A 19,621-nucleotide genomic window follows, 5' to 3' on the forward strand; every position below is an offset into this window, starting at 1 on the left:
ACAAAATTATTACTAGTGTTTCAGTAATGAAGAAACTACAGACAAACTCTCTATATTTCATCCAAATGTGAATATTGTCATATGTTTTGAACAAAATTGCATTAGATACTATCATGCACTGATTCTTACTCATAAGATTTCAACAGCATCGCAAATTGTGTATAAAATTTTAAAGATGGTAAGCAAATATGGTGTAAAATTAGAGAAATTTCTAAAATTCTTGAGAAATTCTGCCAATCCAATTATCCCAATTTAGTTCCAATCGTGTTCATAGCTTTACACAGGTACGCGAATGTAGGTATATGATAATTGACGTTTTTATAATTGACGTAAATGTATTTGATTTGCATGGGGCGGTTGCAACTCGTATGTGTAGGCCTACAAGGACTTCGATTTTGGAATTTCACCGATAATGTTCATCCGCTATACATTGGAGTCTATGATAAAACTGATATTTTTTCCAATGAAAAACTTGCTATACTTGTGCATATATAGACGTCGGATAATTAACATAATTGTACTTGATTAGTATATGATGGTTACAAGTACACATTTACCAAAAGCAGGATGATTTGGCTTGTTTAGGCAAATATCCTAACAATATTCTGTATTACTATCAACATGCAAAGTTTGCGAGTTTATCTTGCAGTCTACCTGCGCCAAGGTAGCATGGGCATGCGTGTTCCAGCATGCTCCCAAGTATTTCATGCCATTGATATAAGTGTATTATTATATGTATGATCACTTGAATAGCATTTACACAGTCAGAAAAGGTAGTGACATTATCTCTTAAAGGGAAGAGTTAAGAAAGGAGATTACAGTAATTAAACAACAGAATACCTCTGATATCTGTGAGGGCTGAAAGATGAGAAAAACTTTTTAACAACTCGGTGTTTTCCTAACAACAATGTTTTCTATGTGATATGTGCTATATAAGGACCAATGATGACAAAGTTGAATCTGTAATGTTATAGAATCTAATAAACACAGTCATTGTGTTGGAGTTATAAATATGCTAAGGCTGTCCGTAATCCATGATTATGAACATCTACTGGATTGCAGCCTTATCGTTTCTCATCACAACTTGTCTAGGTTTCTGTGCTTCCCTTTGTAGTCTGAATTTACATCTTGGTCATCGTTAATTTGAGGAGGAACCCACTCTCAAAACCTCGCCCTTGGCAGCGTGGTGTTGGCCGGGGAGACTATACCGGGCTGGCGTAGCCACAGGCACAGTAGGAGTAAATTAAATCTTATCTAAACCAAACGTACATGAATCAGTACTTTGTTGTAATTTATTTGACAAAAGACAAGTAATTGATTTTTGAGAGTAAGTGTTAAGCAGTGGCCGTGCGTGACAGTGAGTAGTGTACTGGTATTATTGTGGAAGGTAGACTTCATCACACAAGTTACATTCTCATGTCACTGAATATTTGCAATTCTCTCATCAAAGACATCGAAAATATCAGTATTTACACCTGATTGATAATCACTTTACTTATCATCATACATGACGCACATCCTGAAGCTGGAATTCATTAAAATTTTTGTTTTTATTTGAATTTTGCCAGAAAGTCAACCACGTCTTGAAGATCAGATAAGAAATGTTAATCAGGCTCTATACTGTCAATCTTTTTTCACTTTGATTGGAGGTATTTCACTCCACATTAAGACTTTCATACGTCAGTTTGATAAGGTTGTTAAATTTAAATCCAATCCCAGTGTAATTGATACAATGATGATATCTGTACACAGCACTTAAAAATCCTAAATTTACTTGCAATTGTTAACAGATCCGATAGCAGTGATATAGAAGAATTCATATTTCATAATCAAAAACTCGTCAGTACACTGTGAAACAGAGTGCCCTCAGGTAGAATTTAAGGTAGTATGCGCCTCGAAAGTGAAAGACTTAAGCTTTTGCTTAACCTTTCCTGAATGAAACTTTGAACCATACTCGTACCAAATCAGCAAGCAAAGTTTGGAACTAGCGAAACAAATTACCCAACATTTTGTGATATTTGAAAAACAAAATTTCCGCCATTCCTGTGTTAACTTAATGGGGGGAAAATTAAATTTTGGATTTTTGAAGAACTAAGCCGGTGAAAGTTTTTCTTTCGGCAAGACCTTTAAATTGAGCCGTCATAAGTGATAGATCAGAAAAGAATTGTAGGAATTTGAGAATCCGACTGTCTGTCTGTGTACCCAAGGCGCGTTCCACCTTAAGTGTCACACAATCGAGGTACATTCAATACACAATATAAGTAAATGAAATTCATTTAATATTACATATTAGATCGATCCACAATATAAAGAATGACATACAATCTCTGTGTAAAGGAAGTATGGGATAATCCACTATTTTATACTGCATGAAGTTATTTGAATTCAATTTCAAGAACATTGCTCTACGATAACATGTGCTTAACGATACACCAGCCATTTCTTGGAGTTGTATTCTCTATAAAATATTTTATTCTATTTCAGTAATTCTTGCCACAGCCTCACTCAGCTGTAAAATTTGTCCATATATGGAAGTGATACATTTTTTCATAATATTACTGCAAACTATATATGCGCGACCAACTGTATCAATTGTGTTAAAGAAAGGTAACCCTGTAGTTGATGCTTGTGCATCGTAATTTTTTTTAAGATGAAATTTTTCAATTTATGTAATTCTATCAGGTATTCAAAATGATACACTTAAAATTGACAAAGAGAAGTTACAAATGCCAATGGGCTTATACAATATAACAAAAGGAAGGTTGAATTAATCTAATTCTATTTGCTTTTTAAAGGGACAATCTTAATATTGACAGAGCAAAAAGTTAGAAATACTGGCCGTTTCATACAATGGGGTCAAAGAACCTGAAAATTGTATATGAGGTTGAATCTGCCCATCAGCCAGCAACATATAGATCCTCTTTTCAGTTTTGGCCGAAAATGACTAAAAATAATAAAATGCAAAACAAATATTAGAGACAAAATCTGATGGTACAAATGCATAAAAAGACACCATATTTATCAAAAATACCATTAGGAATAACCAGACCCTGCATGAAAGTGCTCAGACAAACTTTATAGGAGCAGAAGATATTCTGGCTAAAATAAGAACAATAGTAGATGTGGAATTAGATGAGTTAATCCAGATATGAACCACCCAATACAGGCAATAGTAATGATATGGAGCATTTGTACGGGTTTGAAAGCGCTTTGTCCCACAGCATTAAAATCAAAATGAAGGATTAAAATAACAACGTTCATGATGATGAAAAGCCCGGTATACATTTTACTTGTTAAATGTACTTGAAAAAGCAATTTTGAACATTTACATTGAAAAAAAATCAGGTAGAGCAAGAGAGTGCCTCGCAAATTGACAGCTAGGAGACTCAAACAAGCATAGCAACGGAAGATATTGTCTTCTTTTCTAATTCCATAATGAAAATACAAGGTTTGCCATGAATGGGAGAAAGTAATACAGCAGTAGAGATGACAATGGGTAAATGAGATCTACAGCTATGAAGAACCTCTCAAATATTTCGATATTTCTGAGAACTTTGACTCTCTCGAAAAGCTTTTGAATTTTAAATCACGGTAAATGTTATGTGCTTTGTTTCTCTTAGATTAGTTCAAAACTTTGCGTGGTGACCACAGATTTTTACTCTTGTTTTGGTCCTGGTCCCTCTATGGAGGGACCTATAATTTGGCAAGAGAATGGCCGAAAATTCTAACGAGGGAAGTTTGAGAAGAAGTATGTCTTTTACTTTCAAAGCGCATACTATCTTTAAAAACTTTCCCAATACCGGGATTTACAGGATCCTAGTTGGCCAAACTTACTATGTAGCATGATGTAATTTTGGATTTTTATATCAGCTAATTACCTATTTGCATATTTAAAAACTTTTCTGGTGTGAAATATGTATCTCACTTTTCTTGATCAGAGTTGACGAGACTTGCTATGTACATTTAAGATAATACGTTATAACATTAATGTAAGCTATTTAGCAATTTTAGATTGGTTAATTACTGATTTGCGTCTGTAAACTAACTTTTCTAATTAGGCATATTTAAGTTGAAACATCCAACCTAAGCTGATGAAAGTTACTATGCGTATTGATGAGACGATACTGTAGTAGTCAAAGACAGTTTGAATTTTACAAAGGTAGCTCGTGATTTTCATATTTGATGAACTTCCCTAATTGCGGACATTAAACCGGAAGGACTTGACCAAAGTTGATAAAACTCACTAATTACATTGATTTTACAATGAATAACGGAAGTGAACGACATTTAATATTCCATTTAAGTTATTCAGTAATTTACATATTTCATAAACTTTCTCAATTAGGGATATTTAACTGGAAGGACTTAACAAAAATGGATAAAAGTGCTAATGAATGATAATACGATTATTTGGTACGTAGTACAAGTATTTTACAATTTCACGTCAGCTAATTGGAAATTTGCATATTCAATTAACCATCACGGTCTAGCATGCATGTAAACCTTGAAGGGCTTGACCAAAAGCAATCGAACTTGCTATATAAGTGATGATACAATGATGTATGACTGTAGTGAAAGAAGTTTAACATTTTCATTCAGCTAATTTCCAATTTGTATATTTAACAATATTTTCAGTTTAAGCTACACACGATGAATATTACTCGTAACGTAGATCACAACAATTTAACGAAGTTGCAAACTCGTAGCAATAATATCAAGGAAAAGTGTTAGTTTACAGACAACTGCAACATACACTGAAACGGGATAATTTTCATAGTTCATAACTGGTAATTATTGTTGTACTTGGCAAGCGCAAAACCGGCAACTAATTGGCTTGACAACTCGTTGTGAGGCTTCTGACATTTGATCACTTTAGTCTACATCTTTGAATTTAGTGAGAAAACGGACACACATACACTTGTCTTATCGGAAGACTTCCCATTTGAAAGATACAAAACCTGCGCTCGTTTATCAATAGAGGTAACATCCGTGACTCATAGGATGTGGCTACCAATCCTCTTTGGGAATGGGATGCTTGTACCACAATAAAAACAGATTGTTGCATGAATCGCCTTACGCATCTTCAAGCCCGCAGAATATACGGAGAAAACTTAGTTTTTACTTTGACACAGCTTTAGCTGTAAGCGGTTGCTGATACCGTTTCGGCCTTTGGCTTTCTAAGCTGCTCACTTCACCAACCTAACCTATTCCTTGAAACAACAGTGCGCATGCTGTTTCCATTTAGATTTAATATTAAGACAGCCTCCTAGATTTGTTTTTCGAGGTTAGGGTGGCCGCCGGTGCTATTTCGGCCTTTGGCTTCCTAAGCTTCTCACTTCGCCAACCTAATCTGATTCCATGAAACAAAAGTACGCATGCTGTTTTTGTTTAGATTTAATATCAAGACGACCTCCTAGATTTGTGTTTCGTCGTTACCATGATCTCTGTTCATGTCCACCAGCATGACAGGTTTTCTAGCTTTGCGGGCCTCGTTGGGTTTTCTCGGTCGTTTCCTGGGCATCGCGTATTTCATGTTGTCCCAGAACTTGTCTTTGTTCTCATCCTCTCGAGGCCAAGCGATGTAAGAAATTTCACTCAGAAGGCTTTTCAAGTTTGCATCCGTGTCCTCCACTCTTGAGATGTCTTTAAACATGATGGGGATCAATTTGGTCTTCTTTTTCATCATTTCTTCTTGGGCTTTCAAGAATTCAAAGCGGCACCACTCACTCTCGACGAAACTGGGCGAGAGAACCAATATAGTACGGCGGCTTGCAATAACTGCGTTGATGATATTGGTCATGATGTCTGTGAACGGGAAGAGAAAAGTCGCTGTGTGAGTCACCATGGAAATCGAAGTAATATCTATTTGTAAAACATAACGCATAGTATAGTAAATAAAAACAACCACGCCGGCGTACGCTTTACAACGCTTTATAGATTCGAAAGGGAATTTTTACTCAATCATCCTGAATGAAGATAGACTGACGGGTTGCTCATGTTTCCACTACAGTTGGTCTATTTGACTGTAGTATCCCACCACATACAAATTTGGTTCTGAAGACATTCATAGTGATACTTTACTTACACAACATACACAAAGGCTCTCTCACTCCATTCTTCCCTCCCTAATCCCCTACTTATACACGATTCAGTATTGACATGGACATAAACCCGTAGGCCACTTTACTTCACCAGAGGGACGGTAGCTGATGCTGCCGAACAAGTGAGGAAAAACGGGATACTGATGACCGTACGACACGACTGATCATCATTACCTGTTCCAGGAACGAAATTTCTGTGATGTTCACATATGATATATTGGTCGTCTTTCTCCAGTTCGGGTATAAGAACTTTACGGACAAAGTCTTCGTCTGCCGAGTCGTCTTCTCCTTGCCCACTGCAGTAGGATACGAAGGCATCGTATGTCTTATCATCTGGAACAGACGAGGAGAACAAACGATGATTTGCAGAGTCAGTCGCAATATTTTGATGTTTGCTTGTATCGCCAGTAATGAGACTGTTTTATAACCTCAAAGATGACTGGAGAGACATGCAATACAGGATTATTTCATGATAAAAGGTGAAGATGACTTTAAAACGTAAATCCTGTTTGTGATTCCGTACGGCAAAAATGGTTTCGAATATGTGCGCTTTACTCACTGAAAATAGAAAATAGGAGCACATGACACTCGAAAGCCAAGAATACAATAAAATAGTTATCTTGGCAAACACTGCACCAGTGTGGAAAGGTGGAAACAGTTTTGTTTGTTTGATTTTTTGCATAGTTAAATGAGTTTCAACTATTTTGCTTTTTTTGCAAAATAGTTTTTTTTCTACTCTCAAAACCATGTCTAAATGCCTATACTTCAACCTGTCATTGTAGTCTATACCATGTCTGTAATGTCAAGTGCTAACGTTGTTAACAACTGAATTTAAATCTGGACGAGACTAAATTTGATGACAAAAACATTGTATATAATAAACAACAAGTTGTCTGCAAGGCCAATATTTTGACTTTAAATGTACTTCGCGGAGGAAAAGAATGACATGTACTTTTTTCTAGAACAGTGATCATGAAAATATTATCAACAGTTACAGCTATTGTCCCTTAAAGCGCACTGCTTACCATTCTCCTCATAGCCACCAAAGTGCCAAAGCAACCAGCGTTGTATTCTGTATCGGTAACGATATGTCAGTGCCGGTGCTATTAGGACGAGCAATAAACCAAACGATCCACACAAGACGATTGCCAAAATCCACTTCTTACTTAGACCTGTCGCATAAAGAATTTTAAAGTAAACGTACATACAATACAATACAAAGATTTCCGAGGCTAAGTTAGTCAACATACCAGCGGCCCTTACATTCAAACTAGACTGATGTTACACCCGGTTGAAGTTCGTTTCATGGACCAACATGCTATTGTCACATAGCCGAATGGGGAGAGAGCTATTTGGTGTCTTGATACGTTCACTCTTGGGTAGAACGTTTGACCAAAACAGACAGCAACAGGTACACAGAAATACTTTAAGAAATACTGTATTAGCTGAGTAACACACAAGTTACATGGTATAGTTTCTGTAACCAGGACAATCTAACAATAGTCTTTGGGTCACGGTCGTCAGTGGTCTCTCAAAGGTATCTCTCATGTCTCAAAGCAGCCTCACTCTAAAAACTAAAATGCACAGCTGATATCAAGTGAAAATTTGCATATGAAGTTCTGTCATGACTTTGCATAATTAACTAAAGATGAGTAGGCAAAAGAAGGTGGAACGATCTGTCAGTACAGAACGTGGAGGTCAAGACCTGACGTCCGGTCATTGATAGTTGTTAAAACGAAACATCTCTAAACGGAAGATAAACGGTTACCTCAAGATTAGGAAAATAAACAAGTGAGATTGTTCTAACTTCACGACTTTTTGTGTAAGGTTACTGAGCGGATGAAAAAAACAAGACTCTGTTCCAAAATAGAGTTTATTTCTAAAACTTCGACGTTTCGAATCTTCATCAGGAATCTAAAAAACAACAAAATTACAGTAAATATGGGACTAGTAAAAACGAAAAAGAGCAACACTGGCGTAAAACCATTTAAAAACTATTCGAAAAACTCTCAGTTTTTCGAATAGTTTTTAAATGGTTTTACGCCAGTGTTGCTCTTTTTCGTTTTTACTAGTCCCATATTTACTGTAATTTTGTTGTTTTTTAGATTCCTGATGAAGATTCCCTGTGTGGAATCGAAACGTCGAAGTTTTAGAAATAAACTCTATTTTGGAACAGAGTCTTGTTTTTTCATCCGCTCAATACTACTCTCAAGACCAAGTTTCATTGCCACCTAGTACCTGCTACTGTAGTTGGACTGACACCAGTTCTAAAAAACAAACTCATCTAAGGTTACTGCCAAAGTCAATGTCACTCGTCAAATATTCAAAAGATTAAAGTATTAAACTATTGCTGGAAGACAGTACACTATGTTCGAGATAACAATAACACAAAGATGCTGAGATTCAGAATGGGATAACGACCTCTAGGAATGGATTACAAGAATGGGCAAGAAATACGGAGAAAATATCAAACTGTGAAATGAGATGGACGTAAGTCATCAACCGAGTTCACAACGATGTCAAACAACTAAAATAAGTTTGTTTCTTTGTACGCTTTTGATTTACACTAAATGGATAATTCCGTAACGTTATTCGTTTTGTTCAACCAAGGCATCACAAGAGCTCATTCCCTCAAATCAAATTTTCACCATATTTACTAATCATTCGTTCTATACATTTCTTTGACACCAGACGCCAGATGGCAAAAACTAGGTAACGTCGTGCACCCATCTAAGCCATATGACCCACATTGCTCTAAATATTCAAATGTCCCCAAATTATTTTCCTTGGCAGCTAAAATATTTACTCTGAATATTTTTTTCTGTTTAGAAAACTGAGTCACCTTACATAATTACCATACTGCAGTAAAGTACCTGATGTGCCTAGTAGGCGTTGCCTTCAATGGTTTTGAGTTACGTTATTTGGTGACAAATGTGTAATTATTAAGAACTTTCATCTTGTAAATTCGTGTTATGTTGTCCACGCTGTAAGTCTTTTCATATCGCTAACACACTTTCATGCAGCACCGTAACTCGTACAAATTTACACAGCAGGTCTCGTTTTCTTGACGGAAATGGAAGAAGCCTGATTCTGTTTTATCATTTACTTACCAGTCCCTACGTTCACTGTAGCCGTGTCACGACCATCCCCAATGTCGTTTGTTGCAATACAAGTCACTGTTAGGTCTGAATCTCGCGCCTTGACCTTTCTACGGGTTAGCTTGGCCCCATGTTCCTGGGTGGCCGGTGTACCATCAACTTCCCAATGATAAGTGACGTTGTCTGGGTTTGCGTCCACGTTACAAGTGAAAACGACGTCATCGCCTTCAGTTGGAGACAGGGGTTCGTAAGTGACGTCAACACGTGGTTTGTCTGCCGGATTAAAATGGATGTTGTCATGTATTAGACGGATAGACAGACATATTGTAAAATAGAGAGATGAATAGATAGATGCAAACATAGATAGATAGACATACATGTAGGTGAGTAGTAGGTTGGTTGGTAGGTGATTACACAGGTATAGAAAGCTAAAAGAAAGAAAACAGGAAGAAAGAAAGGAAAAAGATAGCCAACTGGTAATGAAGATCAAATGAAGATTAGTCAAGTATCAATCATAATAAAGGCTTTATTTTAGGAATGAGGATAATGCGTTTTTTCACCTGCAACAACTTTGGATATTATTTCTGGCATGAGAAGACTATGCCAACTTTCTCAAAGAATTCCATAAACTTCTTTTCTATTTTTTTAATCTGACATGTGAATAGCTTTGATAATACTACAGGAGAGGATAAATATTTGGGACAAATTTTGCACTTCTAGATTTTTGTCCGTTTTTTGCTTCCCTTTTTCAGAGGAATAGTGTATCCCTTATTTTAGATTAGGTCCACCCTTGCTGTAAATCTCCGGGGAGGGGGCGCTTACATTTCACGTCTTCAAGTGTCACTGCTGTAGTTTCCTGGTATCTGACTACATCGCTCCGTGCCTCACAGGTAATAATTCCATTGACGTATTCGTGACTCAGTACAACAGTCAGGACACTGACGGTATTCATGCGATTTCTAGTACCAACTTCCAGCCTGGTTGTGATGTTTTCAGACACCATTTCGTCATTAATGTACCAGTATATATTTGCTGGTGGTTTACCGTTGTTCGCTCGGCATGTAATAGTCTCAGGAGTATTTACCAGGAAAGTCAAACTGGGGAAGTCGTATGCTTCTTCGATGAACGGCTTTTCGGCTTTTTCTACATGGAGAGAAATGTTAGTGTAGCCACTAGGCAAATGCATGTAAACGGTAAACGTAAAGAAGTCTCTCAAAAGGGGTACGATCAACATACATACATACATACATACATACATACATACATACATACATACATACATACATACATACATACATACATACATACATACATACATACATACTTACATACATACATACATACAGACAGACAGACAGACAGACAGACAGACAGACAGACATACATACATACATACATACATACATACATACATACATACATACATACATACATACATACATACATACATACATACTTACATGCATGCATGCATACATGCATGCATGCATGCATGCATGCATACATACATACATACATACATACATACATACATACATACATACATACTTACATACATTCTTACATACATACATACAGACAGACAGACAGACAGACAGACAGACAGACATACATACATACATACATACATACATACATACATGCATACATACATACTTACATACATAAGACAGACAGACAGACAGACAGACAGACATACATACATACATACATACATACATACATACATACATACATACATACATACATACATATGATATTCTATTCTAACATATCAATGTGTGTAGTACGCAAATGCCTTGCTCTATTTCGGCGAGTGCTCACACAGCCTGTGGTAAAATAGTAGTTAGCAGTGTTAGAACAGGCCCCTAAGCTAGTGAGGTTAACATGCCTTCACACAAAAGGAAATATCAGAGTTTTTATTTAAAAAATGCATTCAGATAATTAGAATAACAGGAAAAAGTTTAGAGACTTGCTTTCAGAAGATATCGATCCTAATAATAAAAATCTACTCAGATGCGCACTGAGTCTCCAAGTCCACATTATTTTGCAGCTATACATGTCTTAAAACACAGACATCTAGAAATGCTACTGCCAAAGCGAGATTGTGCATAATTTAACTTCACTTTCGTGGTTTATCTTTAAATAACAGAAACAAGTGATTTTGTGAAGAAACGTGTTTTCTGATCTCGATGTTGGTATTACACCCAGCTTTAACGAAAGAGAAAAAGGAAACTTACTCATGAATAGCCACGCATCGATCATGCGATAGGTGTAGCCTTGGAATATTAGCGATTGAATCGACTGGATTAATATCATAATCGAACAAAACCGATCAATCGAGAAGTTAATCAGTCAAAGGACCTATTGGGGAAGGCTGACGTAAGTGCCGGCCAGCACTCGCACAATCTTAAAAGTACTTACCTAACACCGTCAACTGAGCAAAGCTAGAAGTAATGGCACCTTGATCGAATCCTGGCCCAACTTCACAGTGATATTCGCGATCATCGCCGGTGTTCACTCTAGTGATGTTTAGATTGTATATTCCCTTCTCGTAATCGCTGTCAACACTAAAGCGCGCCTGTCCCCAATCGGCGATTATGTCGTCTCCAATGGCCACTAATGTTTCGGCATCGGCGTACCACCGAAGTTCTCCCACTCTATTGGCTACTGCACACCTGAAGGTTGCGTCACTTCCTGCAATAACTGTTATGTCTGCTGGCTCTTCAACGAAACTTTGCTGATCTACAGAGATACCAAAAGGTTTGATGAGAAACTCGACCGCCTTGCTTTTGTGAAGTTTAAAAATAAGTATCTGTAGTTCAGTCAGTGACTGGTCCTTACCACTCTCACAATGTGCAAATACTTGTCGGAATATCATTCGTTCGTCATACAACAAGCACTACACTTGTACCTCGCATGTTATAACGTTGATGGAATTCTCAGATTCAATTATTTCGATTTGGATACTTAACAATTTAAGATTAGTTAAATTAATTCTGTCTGAATCGTAGGACACATCGTGATGGTAGTATTTGGTTCGAAACGTTAACTTTCCCAAGAAGAAACGTTCTTTTTTGAAATCAAGAATAGAAATTTTGGGGCACAATGAGAATTTTGCCATTCAACTCTACAGGAAATCATATTTTCGATTTAAAAAAAAGAAGGTGGGACCTTCATTAACGCCGAACTCTTCAAAATGAGCTCACAAAAGTGGTATAGAGGAAAAGCGTTGTAAACATTTGAGAGTCTTCTTTCCCTCAAGCGCGTAGAACCTTTGAGCCTCGTCCCTTGCAAAATCGTTTTCAATTCCGTAGTGTCAAATTGACCTCTATTTCCTTGAACTTATTGCTTTTAGAAGTTTTAGATGTATTACTTGGTGACTAATCCTATGGTGGCACTCTAAGGGTAAACGTGTACCCGTGCGTGTTCCAAAAACCACGGAAAAAGGGGGGGGGGGCGTTCTTTGTACATTATTAAGGTCTGTGAAACAAGAAAAGGGGTATTTTTCCGAAAGCTGCTGGATGAAACGTCCCTTTCAATCCTGATAAATGTGTTCTTAGATGTACAGCCATGCTAGGCCTAAATAGAAAATGAGATTGTTTTAAACAGTGGCATAATCGTAGACAATATTTTGAACAAAAATTGTCAAGTAGCTTCAGACTGCAATGAAGATCAGCTGGTACAGACGACAACACTTGACTTTATTTTGTGTTAAAACAACCTCATTGCATTGACATGGCAGTTACTGTGTTTTGAAATTACTCCTCTCCTACATCTTCTAAATGAAGGGGCGTTTTTGGTCTAATTTTCTCCCATATCTCTCAAAATAAGAGTGTCTTTATCGTCGAAAATTCCTGACAAGGGGTGCTTTGAGATGATGCGGAACAGCATGGGTACCCAACCGTCCTGTCATAGTAGTGCCGCCGCCGGGTTGGCTACCTAGTGTATTACGAAAGTAGACATGTTGATATATTTTAGTAAGATCGGTAATAGCCTTCATTATTGAGTGTTTTATTGCAGCTGTTGAAGATACTTCAACAAGAAGTTAGTCTGCGTAATCTTTGAATCTGATCACGTACGTTGCAGTACAAAAAAAGACTGACGGACATACCTGATGATGTCAAATTGATGGTTGAACTCAACGTTTGCCCATCTAATGTCTCAGCCGAGCATATGTATATACCATCATCGTAGTGATGCACATGTGAGATTTCTAGTGTGAGAACGTTGCTGAAGAAAGAAAAAAGACAGACAGAGAGGCGGATAGACGGACAGAGAGACAAAGAGACAGACAGACAGACAGACAGACGGTCAGACAGACAGAAAAACAATACATGGATCAATATTGTTAATCGCAAGTCCCAATAGTACATAGCTTTAAAGTCATATACGCCTTAACGCCTTTACGCCCGCGTTGGTTTTGGAGACTATACCATGCATGTTGACCCACCATAGCTGTGCCGTCGGGACGATGTGTCAATTGTGATGCTCCGTAGTACATTTACGCCATGGCATATCTACCTTCATCTTTGACCTGACAAACATAGCAATTCACACGCATGTCTAGAGTGAATAAAACAGGCAGTTCTGGATTGAACCTGAACGGTGCATTTCTCGTCAATTCAGGTCCTCCCCAGTACCTGCAGGGGAGTTTATATAAAAATTGTAGCTGTATAGATGCGACTGAAGCAAAACTTCGAAAACGATAAAATAGATACTCTTTAATTCTGATGTGACATGATTCCGTTTCCTTATTTTAATTTATAGATTGTTGATATATTGCGCACCACGTTTGTATCCGAATAGACATACATCTGATCGCTGGGCAATAGAAATTTATCATATAGTTTGGCGACTGGCATTCTGCATAGACAATGTAATATAAATTCCAGTCAGAATCTCATCCACACTTACCTATCTCGTCGAAGGGTGTATCTTTCCATTTCCTTCACAGTTCTGCCATTCTTATACCATCCCATGGTGCTCGTGATCATACCGTATGTTATGCACGTAAGAGCAACATTCCCGGTATAAAGCACTGTCTCCGGTGATTGGCTTGTCTCAAGAACGGGATTTACTGTTTTAAAGCAATACGAATAGAAGCCTCATTATGTCGTAAAGGATAACGTCGACCTCGACATGTAGGATAATTTCCTACGAGTACCTTGATGGCGAAAACGATGCGATCTGATTGGTCGAGAAGTAAAACTTACAGTGCTATATTCGTGATACACTGCGCTTGCAGTCTGTTGCGAGAGGACCCGAAAATAACAGTAAAACAAACACAGACACACATAAACAAGGAGGAAGAGTTCCCTATGAAGTAACTAGCTTGACGTAGCCTCAATCGAGAGTTACATGAATATTATTATCAGCGTAATATATTACTGTTAACAATGCAATTCGACATAAAAACGAACCATCGAATGGTTTCAAACAAATTTAAACAAAGCGGCTACACATACCGACATCGCAGTTTTCTCCGGTCCAACCTTTCTGACAGTAACAAGCCCCGTTGAAGTCGTGACATAAAGCACCATTCGAGCAGTGGCAATTCCTGCTACATTCATTGCCGTATTTGTCTGGGGGACATCCTGCATGAGATGAAACTCATCATGAATGGTATATGATAAATATTCTCATGCGATAAGGGAGCGTTCAGTTTTTATGGCTGGCGGTGGGCCGGCAAATTCTTCCTGTGCATCAGTCACAATGAGTGAAGCCCCCTACCCATTGTCCCAAAATATTGATGACCCCCTTTTAAGATGACAAAAATTTCATGACATCCCCTTGCTTGAGTAAGGGTTGATCCAATTTTGAATATAACACTGGCCATTACCAGTGAATAGATACTATATAAAATCAGTGAAAAAGAGAAGTTTTCCAAGATTCTGCTCTTCTTCCAGAATACTGTATACTGTGCCTTGGAAAGTTCTAAAGTTCTTCATCACTTGTGCTGCTACTAATTTCATGGATTACAACATCATCCTCCTCTTCCTCGGCAAAATGCTCTGAGTTCAATATGGCAGTGTCACTGTCACTATATGTATTTTGAACAGTTTCCAAATAATTTACGATCATTCTCTGAGTTTCCACGTGTTTCCGTTCCCTCTTGAGTACATCACAGGAAACTGCTTTGATTTTGTCTCCTTTATTCCCTTTGCTTGACAAATTTTGACGAATTAAGTATTTGTTCGGACTGCCCCCCAGTCGCATGGCATGTCTTGGCAGCGGTTACTTATTGGTGTGCACGTGGGCCATCGCATTCACGACCCAACGATCTATGCGATGGCCTACTTCTTAAGGTAATATGCACCTCGAAAGTGAAAGACTTAGCTTTTGCTCAAGCTTTCCTCAAGGAATCTTTCAATCATTCTCTTTCAAAATCAAGAATGAAAATAGGGGGTCAATGTGCACATTTGGTACTAGAGAAACAAATTTACTCAAGATTTACCGATATTCGAAATTCAAAATGGCCGCCATCCCTGTGTTAACTCTATAGAGAAAAATACAAATTTTCGAAATTCGAAAAACTAATCCAGTGAAAAGTTTTCTTTCACCAAGCGCTTTAAAATGAACCCCCACATGTGGTATATCAGAAGAGAATTGTAAAAGTTTGAGAGTCCGAATATCTGTCCCCGAGGTGCGTTCTACCTTAATGTGATCAGTCAGCTGTTCTGTTTTAATATTTATATGCCCACAAACTTGGAGCAAGTCCAGCATTTGTTCAGTTCTTGTACATACAGTGTACATATCGTGTACTTCTCAACACTACAGCAACCAAGGAGGCTCATTAAATCACTTTCAATGCTTTAATTTAAACTTTGATTTTGACTTTGGATTTCCTTCGCATTTTGATTTTAATTTCTATTTTGAGTTTGGTTTTGATTTTGATTATTTCTCTTGAGTGAAAATTGACTTTAAGTGACCTTTTCATTTTGATTTTCGTTTTTTAAAGTTACAATCATATTCATTCTTGAAAATTAAATTAATTTTCATTTCGATTTTGATTTTGCTTTTGATTTTATCTCTCGAATAAAAATTGACTTTAGATTTCCTTTACGTTTTCATTTTTCATTTTCATTCTTCAAAATGAAATTAATTTTCATTTCGAGTTTTAATTTGCTTTTGATTTTAGCTCTCGAATGAAAATTGATTTTAGATTTCCTTTACGTTTTGATTTTTGTTTTAAAGTAAAAATCATTTTCATTCTTGAAAATGAAATTAATTTTCATTTCGAGTTTGATTTTTTTTTATTTTATCTCTCGAATGAAAATTGACATTAGATTTCCTTTACGTTTTGATTTTCGTTTTAAAGAAAGAATTATTTTCATTCTTGAAAATGGAATTCATTTACATTTGTAGCTTTATTTCGGTTTTGATTTTTTCTCTCGAATGAAAATTGAATCTAAATTTCCTTTACGTTTTGGATGTACATTTTCATTCCTAAATATGAAATTAATTTTCATTTCGAGTTTGATTTTGCCTTTGATGTTATCTCTCGAATGGAAATTAAATAAGCTTTCCTTTCCGTTTTTCATTTTTCATTTTCATTCTAAAAATTAAAATTAATTTTCATTTCGAGTTTGATTTTGCTTTTGATTGTATCTGGCGAACGAAAATAGACTTTAGATTTCCTTTACGTTTTGATTTTCGTTTTTAAAGTAAGAATCATTTTAAATCTTCAAAATGAAATTAATTTTCATTTCGAGTTTGAATTTTTCTTTTGATTTTGTCTCTCGAATGAAAATTGACTTTAGATTTCCTTTACTTTTCGATTTGCTTTTTTAAGTTAGAATCATTTTCATTTTGCAAAATTAAATTCATTGAACCAAAACCTAGTACCTACATGACCATTTCCGTCATTCTTTCTTTAACCACACATACTAGAATTTCTGCTGATGTACGTTTACTGGCCTATGTTGATTGAAACTCTGTAACGTTCAACCACATTTCCACCGGGCCTCACTTCCAAGGGAAATGTGCATTTTTTCATTTTTTTCAGAAGAAAATGTTGTATTTGAAATTCCCTCATATCACCAAAACTGCCAGGATATAAGGTCATGAAGGGGTAAAATGGCCACTTTATAGGCCAAGGTATCAACCGTTCCTAGGGTAAGGAGAAGCAAAGTAAACTACAGTAAAAGTGCTTGATCAAGGATATGCTCCCTGTAGTGGAATACTCTGCCAGGTTTCAGTTTAAACATATAGTTTGCACGTAATCATTGCCTTACCTTGGCCGAAGGCTGATGGGAATTGTTTATTGCCCCAAGCGAGCTCAATTTACGAGAAGACGAGCCTGTATAGAGTTGCCAAGGCAAGATGTTAATGAGACATATAATACATATACTTTTATACAGATTTACGGTGAAATGACTTCAGAGAATGAAATCATACAGAGAATCATTTTTATTTCCCAGAATATTTGTGTACACTGAAACTGCTTTTGACGGGGTGGATATTTATGAAAATCAAGTGACCCCGTCTGTGTTGTTTAGAAATACAGGACCTCCCTTGCAGTTTTCAAATTTAAGATGACCCCCGGATTGACCGGCCCACGCCCGTTCGTAATAACTGAACGCTCCCTAAAGACTATTTATTTCATGGACAAACCTGTACGAAGAAGACCTAGTACCTTGACATACATACGTACATACATACAGACAGACAGACAGACAGACACACACACACACACACAGACAGACACACAGACAGACACACAGACAGACTCACAGACAAGGCGGAAAATGGAGGAAATTTGAATATAAATATCGGCAGTACATATTCTTACCCGGCATATCTATTACGATCTCAAAATCTGCATGATCGTAAAGGGCGCCAAAATACTCAGGAGTGCAGACCATCAGGAGTTTGCCGAGATACGAGAAACTTGGAAACTTAAGTTCAATCACTAGCCCTCTCTGCAACCAATGCCTTGGAATAGGATGATCCAAATCGTCCGGATTAACTGTAAACATAGAATGAACAGAAAAACATGTCGTGTCGACGTAACGAATCATTGTTACTGTCATCGATTCTTTGGATTTATGGTCGTATGAGACTTTTACGAAATTCCTTGATATGCATCGCGGCTAACGGCTGTCTTCTGAAAAGAGAAAACGTTACAACCAAAACGTACACAGTTGTTTAACGTTAAGCATATAAACATCCAAGAAAAGGACGAGTATAGGGATACAACAGCACTTGGCATTTTCAGGAATGTAAAACCTTTGTTTGTGCTTTAGCATTGCCAATAGAATGAAGCATCCTATGAAAGCACATTGGCATCCAAGTTTAAGACTGAAGCAAAGGCAGGCCACATGTCAAAGCTGTTGCTGTCATGAGCCCGAAATATGGGCATTTTAATATACTAGATACCAGCTTCATGACTGAAACTTATGACTCTATCACTAAATACAGCCTCCAAGTGATGTGTTGTGATAGGTCAATTGTAAAATGATAGTTTTGACGATAAACAAGGACTTTTATAGCTCGTCTCATCGGTAAGACTGGCACTGTGCAGAGGTTTGAAATGTTATATCTGATAAGAAGATAATCCTTATTAACACCAACTTAAGGAGTAAAACTTGGAACATTCTCAACTTGATTGGCTGTTTGAAAATAGTCAGTAATAAATGAGTTTCAGTCAACCATTTGGTGTTTTCGAAGAAAGACCAGTAACCACAGAGGCTTCCGGGCCTTCATTAAAAGGAAAAAAATGAGACGAACTACACACGTGTGCGAAACAGCAGCGATATTTGCAACAATAACATCTCTGAACAAGCTGTAAAATTATCAGACAAGTACATTAATTCTGACAAATGTGTTTCATGTTTGATGCCTTAAATTCGTTTGTTTATTTATGAATTTCAAATTTGATCTTCCATTAACAAATATTTTGCCCGACGAGCATGTTCACTTCAAAAAGACTCAAACAATAAAACAATTCAAACCAAGAAAATAAATAACGCAATGCAAGGTAAATGAAGAAGACCTATAGACCTGATGGAAACTAAGAAGGGTCTGTTTAATCTTTAAAGATATGTATTACGGAATTTCACCACGAAAACGTTCGTATAGCTTTTCGAATGTTTAATTGTGATATACGTCCAATACATATTCACTGGATGGAAAATCTATGGCGTTCGTGTAGGAAGTGATGTAGAAAAAGTCCGCATTTCATTTTAAAACTATCTACTTTAGATTATTTACATAACATGTAATGCCGCAGTCTTAGATGAATCCTTCGATATCACTCGCAGTAACCTATATAGTCTTATGCGTCTGGGAATTTAGCCTTGTTGCCTACATTACTGAATAAATACGTTAACTAAAAACCCTATAGACAAATAAACAACAGCAATAGCATTCTCATCACCATCATCATCATCATCACCACCACCACCACCACCACGACCA

General features: G+C 37.0%; 1 protein-coding gene across 2 annotated transcripts in view; it reads right to left on the reverse strand.

Moving 5' to 3' along the window:
• Window positions 1–1,531: 1,531 nt before the first annotated feature.
• Window positions 1,532–19,621, reverse strand: part of LOC139138940 (uncharacterized) — a 37,659-nt gene continuing 19,569 nt past the window's right edge. For both annotated transcript variants that reach the window (XM_070707565.1, XM_070707566.1), the window contains exons 5-14: window positions 17,994–18,170; window positions 14,668–14,796; window positions 14,117–14,279; window positions 13,314–13,432; window positions 11,624–11,944; window positions 10,022–10,342; window positions 9,212–9,472; window positions 7,127–7,273; window positions 6,276–6,434; window positions 1,532–5,805 (exon numbers count right to left, since the gene is read on the reverse strand). In XM_070707565.1, the coding sequence (XP_070563666.1) occupies window positions 5,414–5,805; window positions 6,276–6,434; window positions 7,127–7,273; window positions 9,212–9,472; window positions 10,022–10,342; window positions 11,624–11,944; window positions 13,314–13,432; window positions 14,117–14,279; window positions 14,668–14,796; window positions 17,994–18,170 (2,189 nt within the window). In that variant the 3' untranslated portion in view covers window positions 1,532–5,413. The remainder of the gene's footprint in view (window positions 5,806–6,275; window positions 6,435–7,126; window positions 7,274–9,211; window positions 9,473–10,021; window positions 10,343–11,623; window positions 11,945–13,313; window positions 13,433–14,116; window positions 14,280–14,667; window positions 14,797–17,993; window positions 18,171–19,621) is intronic.

This window comes from Ptychodera flava, chromosome 8 (assembly GCF_041260155.1).
Source record: "Ptychodera flava strain L36383 chromosome 8, AS_Pfla_20210202, whole genome shotgun sequence".
Lineage (NCBI taxonomy): Eukaryota > Metazoa > Hemichordata > Enteropneusta > Ptychoderidae > Ptychodera > Ptychodera flava.